The sequence below is a fragment of the Leucopleurus acutus genome, assembly GCF_964270905.1.
Source record: "Leucopleurus acutus genome assembly, chromosome: 20".
Lineage (NCBI taxonomy): Eukaryota > Metazoa > Chordata > Mammalia > Artiodactyla > Delphinidae > Leucopleurus > Leucopleurus acutus.
The window spans coordinates 6,680,420-6,697,948 of NC_139162.1; the positions used below are offsets into that span (position 1 = coordinate 6,680,420).

Consider the following 17,529-nt stretch of genomic DNA (forward strand, 5'->3'; position numbering starts at 1 on the left):
AGAGATGCCAAGACCTCCGCGCTTCCTAGAGAGGCCCGGAAGTGGAGCCAGGTGGCCGGTCTGACGGCTCCGGCTCCGGCGCCGAGCGCGGGCGGTGGCGATCGTGAGAGGCCTGGTTTGCAAGTTCTCGAGCAGACCCGGCGTCGCTGTCGTTTTCTGCTACTGTGAGTGGGCCTGGGGAGGGGGGCCGCTCCTCCGCGGGGACCTGGGCTCGGCTGGCGGGGGCGCTGAGGCTCGCACGGGCGTCGGGGCCCGCGGAGGGCGACCCAGCCCGTACCTGCGCCGGGTGGCAGCCCAGGTGGGACGAGCCCACTGGCTTCTGGTACGGGGCGCGGTCGTGAGTGATGATGACCGAAGTCCTCCCCTTTTTACTTCTCTCGGATTCCAAGGAGTGGAGCTCATCGTGGCTTTCTAGAATGTCGCGAAGATCTCAAGCACAGGCTAGCTTCTTTTTCTCTTTTCTTTTTTGTTTTGCGGTACGCGGGCCTTTCACTGTTGTGGCCCCTGCTGTTGCGGAGCACGGGCTCCGGACGCGCAGGCTCAGCGGCCATGGCTCACGGGCCCAGCCGCTCCGCGGCATGTGGGATCTTCCCGGACCGGGGCACGAACCCGTGTCCTCTGCATCGGCAGGCGGACTCTCAACCACTGCGCCACCAAGGAAGCCCTCGTTTTCTTTTCTTTTTTTTTTTTTTTTTAAAGATATCTGGGCCCCAAGCTCAGAGCTTTCAACAAGCATCTGTATCGAGCTAGACTTGATTCACATTTTTAATTTTCATCGCACTTTGGGGGTAAAGATAACCTTCTCTTGATGACAAATGATTCTGGTTTTCCATTTAAGTGGCCATGTAAGGTTACCATTTAAAATGAACGTATTTATTGTTAAAAGATAAGTAGTTTTAAATGAAACACAATAGGGAAGACATAGTACCAGAGATACCAGGTGTGACAGAAATTATGAACGTGGGAAGTGCACAACACTGCATTGTCCCAAGCCAGCTGGGGACTCCTACAGACCTGGCTTCAAGTCCTAGGTCCAGCTCAACCACTGACACCTGCATAATTTGTGGACCAGTTTGTTTGTCTGTTTTTAAAAGATTTTTTTCCAACTTTACTAGGATATAATTGACGTATAACATTGTGTAATTTTAAGGTGTACAGTGTGATGACTTGTTACACCTATATATCGTGAAATAATAACCACAATAAGGTTAGTTAACATCTCCATCACCTCACAGAATTACAGTTTTTTTGTGTGTATGGTGAAAACTTTAAAGATGTACTCCTTTAGCAACTTTCAAGCATGTAATACAGTATCATTAAATATGGTCCCCATGCTGTATGTTAGATCCCCAGAACTTAATTCTTAGACCCTTTGACCAACATTTCCTCATTTCCCCCATCCCGAAGCCCCTGGCTGCTCTCTGTTTCTAGAGTTCAGCTTTTTTAAGGTTCTTTGTATAAATGATATCATGCAGTGTTTGTCTTTGACTTATTTCACTTAGCACAGTGCCCTCAAGGTCCATTTGTGTTGTCACTAATGGTAGGATTTCCTTCCCTTTTCAATGGCTGAATAATATTTCATTGTGTGTGTGTGTGTGTGTATACACACACATACACATGCACCACATTTCCTTTATCCATTCATCCATTAATGGGCACTTAGGTTGTTTCTGTGACTTAGCAATTGTGAATAATGCTGCAATGAATATGGGGGTGCAGGTACCTTTTCCAGATAGTGATTTCATTTACTTTGGATATATTTATGCGTAGGCAAGGTTCTTAACCTCTAAGCCTTTTCCTCATATCTGAAAAGCTGAGGATAATAACTACCTCAGAAGATTGTCCTGAGGCTTCAGTGGTAAACCTTAAAGCACCTAGCCCATAATAACTAATAAATATAGCCATAGTTGTTATTTTCATTTTAGCAAGGAGGAAACAGGATCAGAGAGGTTCAGTGACTTTGCCAGGGTCACACAGGGAATTGGTGGGAGAACCAAGTCTAGGACCCAGATTTTCTGATATCTAACCTCGGAAGCTTAACCCTGCCTCCAAACTCTACCTCATGGGAGGGGATGGGGCGCCTCCTGCCTCCCCGCTGGAAATTGGAAGGACTCCTATCAGGTTGCAGAATATGTTAGCTGTTAAAGCCCCTACAGGACTCTGGTCAGCACTGACTTGGCTGCTTCAGGTCAGGGACTCTGCACAGCCCCGAGTGCTTGTTGTGGTTGAGGCGTAAGCTGTGGAGTCAGACGCACCTGGGTTCCAGTAGGTACAGCTCCCTGCTCCCCCATCTACTAGCTGCAGTAAATGGGATTAAGCAATTAGTACTCGCCTCAGAGGGTTGTTAGGAGCGTCAAGGGAAATGATTTGTGGAGAAGGCCTAGCATGATGCCTGGCACACAGTCAGTGCTTAATAAATGCCAGATGACAGTACTTTGATATGTTGAAGTGGCAGGCATGCTGACCTAGAGGGGAGGAAGCACAAGTGTAGTACTTGCAGGTACAGCAGAAAAGGGCATTTGAAAAGTTTGCGGAGCATTCCCTGCATTTGGATTTACCGGGTGTGTGATCCACCAAATACTCCTCGTTCCTGCAGACATTCCTGGGGAAGTGGCCTAGGCCTGTATGGAGTTTATGTGGTAGTTTGGGAAGCAGGTGGGCAATACCGATTATAAAATTATGTAATTACTTTTATCATAAGCATCATGAATAATTGCAAGGATATTTTGTGCAACAAATATCTAGGCAAAAGGAGTTTGAGTGGGTAGCTGGATGAGAAGATAAGGTGATGAGAATTAGCTTCCCTGCCCACCGTCAGTTGTATTCAAAACTGTGTGTGCAAATACCACTGTTTGTCATGAGTATATCAACTTTCCACTTAATGCTGTGCCCTTAGTTTTCTTCCCAAATGCGTTTGGCTTTTTAGGTTTTGCACCTCACATCCTTTTACCTGTATCAGGGTGACTCTCCTTATTGTTTCTAACTTATTCATCTTTGTGGCCTTGACTGCTTTGTATTGAACACAAATAACTTTCAGGTCACATATGGAATTTCAACAGCACCATTTCTAAGCCCTCTAGTCTCAATATACTTTCCTGGTCTCAATACAGTAAGAACACAGTTACCTTTTGCCTCTGGTCAGTACTTGGGCAGTAATTTAAAACACACCATCAAAGGGTTAAACTACCTGAACTACAGTAAATTTTTGTTTTTATGAAAGCCATCTTCAGTTCTGCTCTCTGTTCCGTACTCTAGTGGCACCTAGGTTTGTATATTGCATTATAATACCAGAGAGTTAGTGGCATCGTCCTGTTGAACCCTGGAGATGAAGGAACTGTGTGCATAAGTTAAGGTTCTTATTACTGATCCTTCGCAGTTAATTAGGTCTTTGTAAATCTAAAGTACTCCCAGTCATTTTTATGAGTTTCTTCTCATAATTTCCCTGTGAGATGTCAATTTTATTACCCTCGTTCTATCTTAGTATTATCAAGGGGTCAGGCAGATTTTAAATTTCATTTTTTCTTGTTTGTAATTAAGATTCCTTTTTTTGGATCGTGTACTTAACCTTAACCTGTATCTGCTAAAATGATGGCTCAGATCACATGTGACCCTCCCCCCCACCCAGAGGGAAGCAACTACTGAACAAAGCCACGTTTTGGAAGAGCCTTAAAGAAACTGAGATTATAAACACTGGTCTGAGTACCCAGCCCTAGAAGGAATCAGGTGGAAACTAATAAAACAGAAGCCATGAAATATGAAAAATCAGGCAGCTGATTGAGAGAAAACTGTGTACACTCTCTTTCTCCCCGCTGGCTTAGTGTTCGTGGGAATTTCTTTTGGTTGCCTGCAAAATGTGTTTGCAGCGATTTTTCTGTGCTCGTTGACGCAGGGAACCAGGAAAGGAGGAGGTGGCCTCTGGGTGATACCGTTTGTTAATGGCTGGTCATCTGCGAAGGTTGCAGGCTTCTTTCATTGCTGTTTATCTTGTGAAATGATTACGTTTTCCTTACTCGTCACCACGCGTCTGACCCTGCAGATCAGGTCAGTTACACCAGTTCTTGCCCCAGATCATTCTGGACGAGTTGGAAGGTAATGAGGAGTAGCGTGAATAGGCCTGACAGGTACCCTGAAGCATTGATAATTTGAACTTGTACATTCCTGGCGTGATTAATGTGCACATGAGCCATGACTGACCTGTGGTCTTATGACTGGACTGGAATGTGCAGTTTTAAAAAACAAAGGACAATGAAAGATTAGGAAGAATTTCTGTTGGAAAATTTTTAACTGGACCCTTTGAGACCTTGTCCGTTTTCTGATTTCCTTACAGAGGCATTCTTGTGGAGATGCTAAGAATATGTTAACCTTTTTTATCTGGCATCCTCTTAATGAAAACCCTGTTAACCAAACAGAGCACTTTTAAAACCCGTGTGGGCTGTTTCGGTTAATGACATCACACTTCACCCGGGCCCCACCTGTTGCCGCCACCTCATCCTAATTTCAGTTGAGCACCCTGGCATTTCACCCTCATCGGCCCTTGCCTAGACTCTTTCCTCCTCCAGGGAAAGCTAAATCTTTCACAAGGACCAAAGTGAGCCCGATGTTCCGTAAACGTACAAAGACCCTCTGTTGTCTAGAGCAGCGGTCCTCAACCTTTTTGGCACCAGGGACCGGTTTCGTGGAAGACCATTCTTCCACGGATTGGGGGCCGGGGGCGGGGGCGATGGTTCAGGCAGTAACGCGAGCGACGGGGAACTGCAGATGAAGCTTCGCCCTCCCACCCGCCGCTCACCTCCTGCGGTGCGGCCCGGTTCCTAACAGGCCATGGACCGGTACTGGTCGGCAGTCCAGGGGTTGGGAACCCCTGGTCTATAGAATAGAGTTCAGGCTCCCCCAAAGGGGATGCCAAGCTGTCTCCAAGCCGACTCCAGCCATCTTTCCGCCCTAAATCACCAGCCACACACTTCGGCTGCAGTTTGCACGCCCCGTATCGGCTGCCCAACACAAGCCCAACCTGTTGCTCTTCTGTTCATGTGTTTTGCCCCCTCAGCCTGTAGTAGCCCTCTGCCTAGCCTCAGCCTGCCTCCGTCCTCCTGTTGTCCCCGGTCCGCTCTAGTGCTTACTCTTCAGTGAGGTCTTCTCGGACCTGACCTTCAGAATCAACTTATCCCATCTCCCTTCGACCTCGGTGCCCCCACGGCACCTGGTTTATACCAACATTGCAGTAATCTTGGTTTCTCCTTTTTGCCATGTACTTTAGGTATTTGTAGAAGCTTCTCTCCTCCAGCATAAGCTCCAGAATGCAGGAATTCTGTCTCATTTTGCTTTATGTCATTTTCACGCCAGAACTTTTATTTTTAAGAGATGTTAAATTAAAATGGCAACATTGATTGGCATACATAATAACGACTCTTAGACACTGCAGTGCCCTGCATAATTTGTGCCCATCATCATTTTACTAAATTGCATGTATTATTTCACAGTGTTCAAAATCATCCGTAAGCAACAAATGCTTGTGAGTATCCACTGTCTCTGAGGTTCTGGTGGGAACACGCCAGTGAGAAAGGCTGAAGGTCTCGGTTCTCATGGCACCTACGTTCTGTTGGAAGGAGATCGGTAGTCAAAAAGGAAACAAATAAATTTAGATAGTGAAATGTGCGATGGAGAAAACAGAGCAGCGTTTAGATAAGGGAGAGCTCTTCGAGAAGGGGTGATCAGAAACACCTCTTTGCGTTGAGTAAGTGGCCCTTGAGCAGACCTAAATATTGAGAAGGATGCAGCCAGGCGAAGATCTGGTGCAGAGGTGGTTCACCAGAGGTGAAGCAAGAAGTGTGTGTAGGGACTTCCCTGGTGGCTTAGTGGATGAGAGTCCGCCTGCCAATGCAGGGGACATGGGTTCGTGCCCCGGTCCAGGAAGATCCCACATGCCGCGGAGCGGCTGGGCCCGTGAGCCATGGCCGCTGAGCCTGCGCGTCCGGAGCCTGTGCTCCGCAACGGGAGAGGCCACAGCAGTGAGAGGCCCGCGTACCGCAAAAAAAAAAAAAAGAAGAAGTGTGTGTAGACCTCAGGGCACAGATGAGCTTGGCATCTTCAAAAAAGGGGAAAAGTTCAGGTGTCTGGAGGGTAGAGTACCAGTGGTGGAAGAGTGAACTGAAGTCAGAGAAGGAGGTTGCCACCAGGTCGTGATGGTGACAGTAAGAAGTCTGGGTTGAAATGTCAGTGACTGACATCTTTTGTGTTTGGAAGCAGCATCTGTTAACAAAGTCACGTGATTACGTTAAATGATAGAATTGACTACAGCAAGTTTTATGCCTACTCCAAATCCAAGTGGGAGTGTTCTGCACTCCGAAAATAATAGAAACATAAGGTCACCGTTGGGTATATTAAAGGGACACCGGGACGTTCATTCTGTACGGATTTTCTTGTAAGCACAGCAGTGGCAATTGCTTCGTCAAATCTTGGGACTCCATCAGCCATCCTCCACATCATTTTGCTCAGTTTTCCTAATATTTCTCAGTCTTCTGCATACCCTCAAGCCACTGAGACAGTCACTTGCTGAATCTTGTCTTCAGCTGTCACACCAACTGGTTTCTGCATGAATGATCTGATTGGCTTTCCTGGCACTCACATCTCCTTAGTAGAGTTTTCCAGAAGAACCCAATAAACTTTTTGTAACCCTGTGCTTTTGAGAGACCTAATCATGGTATGTGGGAATGTAAGAGAAAAATCAAATCCCCAGACTCTAGAGCCTGAAGAAAAGGAAATTCAAGAGTGACATCCGTGGAGCACCTGCACTATGTCAGGCATTTTTCATACACTGTCCCATTCGGTCTCCATAAGCCTGTGCGCTTATCATTAGCTCCGCTTTTTAGATGCAGCAACAGGCACAGAGGGATGAGCTTGTCCAAGTGATAGGGCTCTTGGTTGCTTGCAGTCTCCCTGTCTAACCGCACCGCTGAGTGTCTCCAGTGACTTGAGTGAGTGTGTGTGTGTGTGTGTGTGTGTGTGTATTCCCAACACATTTGAGGACCCGCATGCCTCCTGTTCCATTTCTTCTTAAGTGGAAAGAGTTGAGTGGCCCACTTTTTGCTTGTTCTGTCTTGTTTTTGAGAGAAAGGGCTCTTGGAGCCTTGAGAAAATAATTATTATTTTAGCATAGAAGTGGAGGGAGGGAGAAGCAAGATCCCCATAGGTATTGAGCACATGCTGTACTTAGAAGATTTCCTGGGTGGGGGAACATGGTTTGCTACACAAAGGATGTTTTTGTCCCCCCCCCACCTTTTTTTTTTTTTACATATAGGGTTAATAAAACACCAGTATTTTTTAAAAATAAATAAATTTATTTATTTATTTATTTTTGGCTGCATTGTGTCTTCGTTGCTGCACGCAGGCTTTCTCTAGTTGCGGCAAGCGGGGGCTACTCTTGCGGGGTGCAGGCTTCTCATTGCGTTGGCTTCTCTTGTTGCAGAGCACAGGCTCTAGGCGCACGGGCTTCAGTAGTTGTGGCTCGCAGGCTCAGTAGTTGTGGCTCACGGGCTCAGTTGTTGTGGCACACGGGCTCAGTAGTTGTGGCGCACGGGCTTAGTTGCTCCGTGGCATATGCAATCTTCCCGGGCCAGGGCTTGAACCCATGTCCCCTGCATTGGCAGGAGGATTCTTAACCATGGCACCACAAGGGAAGTCCCAAAACACCAGTATTAAACTGTGCTGTAGTGTGCTGTTTAAAAACAAAGATGTTGGAAATTGCTTTAAAGTTCTGTCCTGGATTTTCTTCTGGCGTGTGGGGAAAATGCCTCTCTCTACCAAATGTGAACGACTTCTTTTCCAAAAGGCTCTAATTTTCCGAGGATTCAGAATAAATGCCTTACATTTGGAGAGTGCTTTGTGGTTTTCAAAGCACTCCCATGTACATTATCTTATTTAACCTTCACATTGACCTTGCCAGGCAGTCAGGGCAGATATTACTGTTCCCATGATTCACAGGTAGAAATGTGAAGCCCAAGAAGAGAAAGGAGGGGTGTGGGGAGGAGTTGGTTAATGTCACAAAGCCATGACGGGAACCCAGGTCTTAGCTTTTCTTTCTACTCGAGCATATTGCCTTTTTGTTTTTGTTAACTCTAAATGAGGGACAATCACATTTGCGTCTGGATCAGTAACAGTGATGCGTACTACTTTCTTATAGGTCCAGTTATCCTTGACTGCCATATATGGATTCCCAGAACTCTCTGAAGGAAACAGTCCTCGTTACCGGAGGAGGTGGCTATTTTGGCTTCCGGTCAGTGCATCTGCAAAATATGTCCATGGAATTATTTTATTGGTAGTTGCTGGGAAAAGTATAGCTTTCAGCTCACACTAATGCAGTGTAGACTTTTACTTGTTTATATAGTGTTAAACCAGGAATGAACCGTGTTGCCCACGGCTCAGATACTGAAATGGAGAACTACAGGTACATGCTGCTTTAAGAAAAATTCTTTATAAAGCCATTGAATTCGGGAGGGGAGATATGCACACCACCGAAAACAATTTAACATAATCGCTGTTTTTTCACAATTACCTTATCATTCATAAATATTCTGAAGAATAGATGGTGGGTCCTAGAATGGGGTGTGGGGGAATGTAACATGTAGACATCACCGTCTTTGAAGATAAAGCCTCTCTCATTTTAATTTAAGTGAATGTGAAGATTCTCATTTTTGAATATTTGCATAAGTAAGACTTGTACCAGTGAACATGTAAAGTGAGGAGCTCAGGATAAGCCAAGAAGACTGGGGAAATTATTTTACACACTTCTCCTAGGCACAGCTTAATAGTGATTTGATCTAACTTTTACTCTTGCTTGTTTCAGCCTAGGCTGTGCTCTGAACCAGAAGGGAGTCCGTGTGATTCTGTTTGACATCAGCAGCCCTGCTCAAACCATTCCAGAAGGAATCAAGTTTATCCACGGAGACATCCGCCACCTCTCTGACATAGAGAAAGCCTTCCAGGATGTGGATGTCGCTTGTGTGTTCCATATTGCCTCTTACGGTATGTCAGGGCACGAGCAACTGAATCGAAACCTGATTGAAGAAGTGAACGTGGGGGGCACAGACAACATCCTCCAGGCTTGCAGGAGGCGAGGGGTGCCAAGGTTAGTTTATACGAGCACCTTCAATGTCATCTTCGGAGGTCAAGTTATCAGAAATGGAGATGAATCTCTGCCTTACCTACCTCTTCACCTCCATCCTGATCACTACTCTCGGACCAAATCTGTTGCAGAGAAGAAGGTGCTGGAGGCCAATGGTACAGCCCTGGAAAGGAGTGATGGGGTCTTGAGAACCTGTGCTCTGAGGCCGGCTGGCATCTATGGGCCTGGAGAACAGAGGCACCTCCCCAGGATAGTAAGCTACATTGAGAAGGGCCTGTTCAAGTTTGTGTACGGAGACCCCAAGAGTCTGGTTGAATTTGTCCATGTGGATAACTTGGTGCAGGCTCACATTCTGGCTTCAGTGGCCCTGAAAGCTGACAAGGGTCACATTGCCTCTGGGCAGCCCTACTTCATCTCAGATGGCAGACCTGTGAACAACTTTGAGTTCTTCCGGCCTTTGGTTGAGGGCCTGGGCTACAAGTTCCCATCCATCCGCCTGCCCTTGACTCTCATCTACTACTTTGCTTTCCTAACCGAGACGGCCCACTTCATTCTGGGTCGACTGTACAACTTCCAGCCCTTCCTCACCCGCACCGAAGTTTACAAAACCGGCGTCACACATTACTTTAGCCTAGAGAAAGCCAAGAAGGAGCTAGGTTATGAGGCTCAGCCATTTGACCTCCAGGAAGTAGTAGAATGGTTTAAAGCCCATGGTCATGGCAGAAGTCCTGGAAGTCGTGACTCTGAGTGTCTTGTTTGGGATGGGCTGTTGGTCGTACTCTTGGTTATAGTGGTTCTCGCATGGCTGCCGCCTTCTGTGATTCTGTCAGTGTGAAGGAGGAGCTAGAAATAAGGAGATGATCACACTTGCTGAGATGGTTTTCAAGAAACACAGGTTTCGGACTTGGTGGCACAGTGGTAAAGAATCCGCCTGCCAATGCAGGGGACATGGGTTCAAGCCCTGGTCCAGGAATATCCCACATGCCGCGGAGCAACTAAGCCCGTGCGCCACAACTACTGAGCCTGCGCTCTAGAGCCCTCGAGCCACAACTGCTGAGCCCGCGTGCCACAACTACTGAAGCCCGTGTGCCTAGAGCCCGTGCTCCGCATCAAGAGAAGCCACCACAAGGAGAAGCCCGCACACTGCAACAAAGAGCAGCCCCTGCTCGCCGCAACTAGAGAAAGCCTGCGCACAGCAACGAAGACCCAACACAGCAAAAATAAATAAATAAATTTATAGAAAAAAAAACCACACAGGTTTGAAAAATAGATAGACAGACAGATAGATAGACAGACAGATAGACCTGGTGTCAGATTTTGGATCTCCAAATCGCTGCTTAAGAATAGATTCTTGGATTAAGTCTTCATTTCCTACCTCCTTGCACAAATCATGAAGGGAGAAATAGAAGGGAAAGAGGGAAGAGATATGGGAACATATGTATATGTATAACTGATTCACTTTCTTATAAAGCAGAAACTAACACACCATTGTAAAGCAATTATACTCCAATAAAGATGTTAAAAAAAAAAAGATAAGTTTGAGATTTGGTTCCTTGGGTCCTTCTTTCGATCAGTACAGTACAAGTCATTCTGGAGCCATAGAGCTAAACTTGCTTAGATGGGAAATGTCTTGCTTGAATTTCTCAGAAGCCAAAAATGTACTTACTTCCATTCCGTACACTCAGTATCTGCTTCACGCGGGCTAAAACACACACTGATACAGGAACGGCAGGATGCTAACAGGCTTGAAAATGTGTGAAAAACACCAACTGGGCTACATCCCTACAGCCCAAGCCTCTGAGGAGATGGTGGCCGTCACAGAGGAGGTATTTGCTGTTCACGGCGTGCGTTTTGGGAATTAGCTTTTGCCCTTTGTGATATAAGGGTGTTATGCCTGTGTGACCACATGGTAATGTTGATGTTGACACAAATAGACCTTTCTCTTGCCTCGCAGGATTCTTTTGAGGGTTAAGTTAGACAAGGCATATAAAGTGCCACTCAACACGCTTAAGCCATTTTTTTTTTTTTTTTTTTTTTTTTTTTTGGTGTACGCGGGCCTCTCACTGCTGTGGCCTCTCCCGCTGCGGAGCACAGGCTCCGGACGCGCAGGCTCAGCGGCCACGGCTCACGGGCCCAGCCACTCTGCAGCATGTGGGATCCTCCCGGACCGGGGCACGAACCCGCGTCCCCCGCATCGGCAGGAGGGCGCTCAACCACTGCACCACCAGGGAAGCCCTAAGCCATTATTTTTATCAATATTGTTATTATGCATTCCTTATGAGGGTTTTCTTCCTCAGGGTATTCTGTTTAGAGGGTGCTGATGCGACTGACCTTTCTGGAATGCCTTTGTGGTGTGTCCTCAGAGTCTGTAACGAGCGTGTTTAAATATATTCAGTGTTTGTAAAGTTGTGGTCTCTGAGGAGAGATCGAAGTCTAGGAAACAGCTAAAAAGCTGATGATTCATGAGGATGTTCAAGCTAATGATGCCATTTGCAATTAAAAAATAAAGCATAACTCTCAAGTGATAGACTGGTTTTCTTACTGGGAAGAATTTCGGTTCTCTGAAGGCCACTTCCAGTGAGGAATGTTCTGAGCGATGGCAGCATCGTCTGGCCACCCCGGTGACTGCTGTGGCACACGTTCAGGTTGCACTGTTGCATGGGAACGAAAGTGGAAAGAAGACCCAGAGTCTTTACCCATTCCATGATTCCAGCTATAGAAAGGGCAGTATTCACACATCTTAAGAAGGACAGATGGCTGTGGAAAGTCATGTTAGAGTTGTCCTGAGAGTATTTGTAGGAGGAGGATGCTGGAGAAATAGGCCCTGGCACCTGCCACCTGGCTGTTTTGGGAAAAGCGCTCATCTTGATACCAGAAGACCTGTAACCATGAATATCTTGTGTGGCCTTAACCAAGTAGCTGAAGCCTCTGTAGGGCCTCATTTGCCTCCTTTGGGAAATAGGAATGACTGTATTTGCCCTTTCTACACGGGGTTTGTTGTGTGCGTAAAATAAGACGCAGCGAAAGTACTTCTAATATATAAATTGCAATGTGAATATGAGGTGGTGGTAGTGATTGTTTTTCGTAAAGTAACTGTAGAGTCTTTTATATCATGAGATGCTTTTGCTTTTTAGTCTGAAGTGAAGTTGTCTGAGTACCTACAGCGTATGTAACACTCCAGGTGCTAAAGGGCAGGTTTCTCTGCCCTTCACAGACTTACAGTCCAGTAATGGCATGGTGTGTCCATACGCAAAGGTGACTGAGAAACCAGGTAGGTACAGGAAAACATTGATCCGTTGTTACTGAGAGGTCTCACAGACTTTCAAAACATGTTTTTAATGAAGTCCTTCAAAAGAATGATAGACATTTCTCAGTTTTCTTAAACTAGGTATACTGAGCACGGGGAGGGGAGTGTGTTTCTTGTTTTGTTCTTGTTTTACACAATCAAGGTGTCTAAATGAAATTCAGGATTGATAAGTGGGCTTTATTGTTATCCAGGTATGAGACATTTGGCCTTTCTGCAACATTTGACACAGTTGTCCGCCCTCTCCTTGAAACACAGTTCCTTTACTTTTCATGCACTTGAACTCTTTTGGCCTTTCTCCTTGTGTTAGTTATTTATTGCTCCATAACAAGTCACCTCAAGACATATCTTAAAATAACAAACATTACCTTGTAGTTTCTGTGGGTCAGGTATTTGCGTGTGGCCTACCTGGGTAAGCTTTTGCTTATGGTCTCATGAGGGTCATCTCATGATGTCAGCTGGTGCCGCAGTCATCAGAAAGCTTGACTGAAGCTAGAGGATCCACTTCCAGGATCATCCCCGTGACTGTGGGCAGGACACCTCAGTTCCTCACCACGTGAGCATCTCTGTTGGACTGCTTGAATGTCCTCATGACACAGCAGCTGTCTTCCCCCAGAGCAGGTGATTCAAGAATGCAAGGTGTAAGCTGCAGTGTCTTTCATGACTTACCCTCAGAAGTCACACACTGCACTCCACAATATACACAGTTCCCACAGGTCAATCCTCTTCAGTGTGGGAGGGAGCTACCCAAGGGTATGAGTACCAGAAGGAAGGGGAGTGTTGGGGGCCATCTTGGAGGCTGGCCTGCACCCTCTGACTCATCCTTTCTTTTCCAGGAAAGGTAGCTCATATACAGCTACACAGTTTTCTCAGCCTGCTTCCACCCAGTAGAATTTGGGGTGTCCAAAGCCTCTTTGCCTTTTGTACCGTATCCCTGTCAGTCCTAATTATTCTGAACACTATGTGTCTCCTCTGAGTCTTCACTGCAGTTCACTCCATTAGGCAAAAGCCACACCCACAAATTTCTTTGAGATACATTCTTCTGTACTTGGGGTTTCTGCTCAGACTGCTGAGGGACAAGTGCCCGTAAGCTTCCTAGAAGCCTTGCTGTTTGAACAGCCCTCTGAGGCACCCCCTTAGGTCTCTCCTGGGCCTTAAAAGATTTTAGCTACAACCTTGGTTGTGCACTGTCATTTCCATAATATATGGGCTACACAGGTTACTCCACATGGGAGGAGACTCAAGGACATGAATACCGGGAGGTGGGGATCGTTGGAGGCCATGTGGGAGACTGCTACCACATTTCTGCATCTCACCAGTTTTCCCATCTCCTCCACACCAGTTTTACATGGTAGATTTCTTCAGTGCTCAGTGCTAGGCCCTCTGCTAACACCAAAGTTTCTCCCTAAGTGATCTAGTTCAAGCCCCTGGTGTTAATTTCCATCTCTATTCTGAATACGTACTACTACGTTTATAGTTCCGGCCCAGACCATTCTTCTCAGCTCCAGACCCAGCCAGCCAGCCACCTCTGCATCTCCGCCTGGATATTTCACAAGCACCTTTCAGTCAACGTATCGAAGATGGAATTCACAATCCCTCCAAATTCTTACAGGGTTCCTTTCCTTAACAGATGTCACCAGGGTTGAATTTCTCATGCCAGAAATCTGCGATAATCTTTGACCCCTGCCTCCCGTTAACTTGACATACCTAATCCACCTTTAGCCCTTGATCTTACCTTCTGCTCACGCCCAGTGTACAGGTGTTACTTCTCTCCCCTTAGGCTCCAACAATAGCCTCTTTTCTCTTCCATCTGCATCCACTTCTGCATCCCTCCATCCCTGTCCATTCTCCACATACCAAGCAGAGTGGTCCTATAAAGAAAGATGTAAATCTACGTCACTTCCCTGCTCGAAACTCTCTGTAGGTTTAGGTTGAGAATCCTCACTGTAACCCGAGACACTGCCTGATCTGAGCCCCACCTACTGCTCCCTGCTCATCTCACACTATGCTGCCTTCTCTGCCCAGCTAAACTGGCGTCTTGCAGGTTCCTAAGTTCCAAGCTTCTCACACCTCCTGCCCCACTTATTGACCTTATAATGTTTATTTCATATCTCAGCTTAATTTTCTTCCAGAGGCATCCTATGATCCTAACAATTTAGGCTTGGTCCTCCTGCTACAAGCCCTCATAACACCCTGCTTTTATAGCCTTTATCACAACTGTAATAGTTTGAGTAATCATTTGTGGAATGCCTGTAAACTCCACGAGGGCAGGAACTTCATATTGCTTGCTATTGTACCCCTAATGCCTAGTACAATACAGGAATTCAGTAAGTATTTGTTGAATTCATGCTATTTTTCTTTCTAAGGGTGACTACCCCTTTCTGTGGCGTATATAACTTACTGTTTCTAATCTCTTGAAGACTGGGAAAATATCCAACCTATTAGAATTGTGTGTTGACTAAGTCAAGACTAGATGAAGTCTAATAAATAAGTAATGTTATTCTGCATATGATGTGGTGGCACTCCCTCCATATCTGAGCTGAAACTGACCACTTTAAAGAACTCAATCTATTATCTGAAAGGCAACTGCTTTCCTTTCTAAGGTCAGGAGATACTGCAGTTGAGGAATTCCATTATTCTATGGTTCCCAACTTTCCTCCCCTTTCCTCAACCGTGGGTGGAATCCCTAAACTTGCACAGACCCATGAAATGATGGCCACACTGTGGGTATGGAGGCTCTCCTAGATGCCTGGGCATAAGCCACCCAGTACTGCCACCCCAACCTCTGCTTCCAAGGAGTAGGTGGGCAGTTATCGTAAGCCTGTTGGAGGATCACACCATGTGACAAAGACTCCCGTCATGGAACCCAAAGGTAATGCCAAAGCTGCCCATGTCTGCAAAAAGGAAGAGGGGCCTAGTACGCCTGTTCAAGTCCCTGATGTCCTTTGCGCTGCTCCCGTCATGGGTGGCAGAGGGTGCCCTGTTACGAATTGTAGCAGTTACCCGAGGGCCAAATGACTAATTCTGACACCAAATTACCTAGGCTATAGTATTTCTCAAGCCTACAGAGTAGGCCCAGGGATTCTTTTCAAGAGGTTTAATTTTCCTAAATCACTTAACATGGTGACTGTAAGAAAGCCAGTATTGCTTTGTCATAGATTTAAAACAATTCTTGGGGCAACTTCTACCTTGTATTCCTTCCAAATCTCCAGCAGTTCCCCTAGCCTTACAGACACGTTAGAAGAAATAGCCTGCAGAATTCTACCCGCCTCCTCGCACCCACCCTCAACCCAGCTGTACACCCTGGAGCTAATGGCCCCCGTTAGCCGGCAGTGGCATCTCACACCAGCAGTTCGTGGCTTATTAAAACTGCCACTGTTTGCTAGCATCCCTTGCTGTGGCAGATGACACTCCACTCCCCTTTTCGAAGCCAGAAACCCATTCCCAGCCCTTCGGTAGGGCCGACCTCCACTTGCAAGGCCTGACCAATCAGAAGGCTGTCATCCTTCTGACCGCAGTCATTGGGTGAAAGTGAGCCAATGAGCGTCCTCCTCTCCACTTTTCTCCGAAAGCTCTGGAGGGAAAGTCTTTTTGCGGAGGTTGCTTCTGTGGGGTGGACAGGCTTTGGAGCTACCGTGGACTGGCCTACCCCGAAGGAGAGACTGAATTTCGATAATGTTTGGGCTCCTGGCTCCCAGCCGTGAATTAAGTACAGCCGGACCAAGAAATGGAGAGAGAGGAGTTCCTTGAAGACGTCACTGCGGCTCTGCCACCCACCCGTGCGCAAGGCTAACTTTCATCCTGGATCATGCTGTCATGTGAGTCTCGGTATATTTTATTTTCTGCTTAGTCTTTTGAGTTGGGTTTTTCTCCATGAATTGGAAAAGGTCTTGGCTTATAGTCTCCACAGCCCACTCCTGGGCACAGGTGAACATACTCTGTGGTTTCCAAAGACACTCCATTCTCCTGTGTGCCCTCTTCCTTAAAAAGGGGGCCTCTTTTAGCTCCTGGGGAACTGAACATTTGCTGGAGTTCTTGCAGAACGGACTAATTTCCTTTTCTAGAGTCGTGTATGTTTGGGCGGGGCCCGTGTTGAAGCAGTCTTGTTCAACCTCTCTTGTTCTATGATAAGAAAATTATTTGACAAAGTAGTTTGTTCCTCGGAATTTTGGCGTCCTGTGAGCGCAGGGACCATGTCTGTTTTGTTGAGTTCTTTATTCAGAGAACATGTTCCTTCATCGATCCAATAAATGCTTGTTGATTGGCTGAATGCATTTATCAGCCAAGTGACCTCACCTGAGATTACGACTCTGCTATCCCAGTTATTCCTTCCTTTAAACCTGTAGCTCCCACCCCTACCTGAAAAAGAGAACACTGGAGGCCCAAGTTTAAAAATATAGTATTTAAAAAGACAGTATTCCATACCGTATTATTAACCACAGTCATCATGCTGTATATTAAATATAAGTCTCTAGATTTATTTCTGAGGCTCTCGTGACAAAAAAAGCTAACTATGCGAGGAGAAATGTTAATTAGCTTGACTGTAGTAATCATTTCACTTTGTCTATGTATATCAAGTCATCATGTTTTGCACCTTAAATATATACAGTTTTGATTAAAAAAAGGAAAAGAAAATACAGGTTCCAGAGGAGTGATGTCATGCAGAATAGGAGAGCGGGAAGCTCTAGGGTCAGTCCTTTGCCAAAACAGCCACTAAACTGGGAGGAAATTGAACCAACAATTGCAGAACGCTTATGTATACTTTAACACACACACAAGAAAATATATATATGCAAAGTCTGAACTCTTCCCCTGGCGGTTCTGGTTCAGGTCTCTGTGTGTTGGGAATCTGCACTCCAGGTGTTTCTTATCTTCCAACAAGGAGGTGGAAAATGCTGCCGGATAACAAACACGTGCTACCTTTGCAAGACGCTAAGTGAGCGGCTCCTGAATTCTCATTGCTCTTCCCCTTCCAGTGCTTTGCTACAGCAAGTGCTCAGCACACCTTTGCTGAATGAATGGAGGGGGAGATGGGGCTCACCAAAGGACCTTAGACTCAGGTGGCCTCCTGCGTCCTCTTTTCAACAATAGGCCCGGTTGTTTG

At 46.3% G+C, this 17,529-nt stretch overlaps 1 protein-coding gene across 1 annotated transcript; it reads left to right on the forward strand.

Moving 5' to 3' along the window:
• The first annotated feature begins 82 nt into the window (after positions 1-82).
• On the forward strand, positions 83-10,597 carry SDR42E1 (short chain dehydrogenase/reductase family 42E, member 1). The gene is made up of 3 exons (XM_082862588.1): positions 83-164; positions 8,180-8,272; positions 8,843-10,597. Exons 2-3 carry the CDS (start codon positions 8,205-8,207, stop codon positions 9,954-9,956), a joined length of 1,182 nt encoding a protein of 393 aa, XP_082718714.1. The 5' UTR covers positions 83-164; positions 8,180-8,204; the 3' UTR covers positions 9,957-10,597.
• Positions 10,598-17,529: the final 6,932 nt, after the last annotated feature.

Coding starts and splice junctions, on each gene's coding strand:
- SDR42E1 (XM_082862588.1), top strand. CDS start 8,205: ATGGATTCCCAGAACTCTCTGAAGGAAACAGTCCTCGTTACCGGAGGA. Junction 8,273..8,842: donor GGTGGCTATTTTGGCTTCCG/GTCAGTGCATCT, acceptor TGCTTGTTTCAG/CCTAGGCTGTGCTCTGAACC.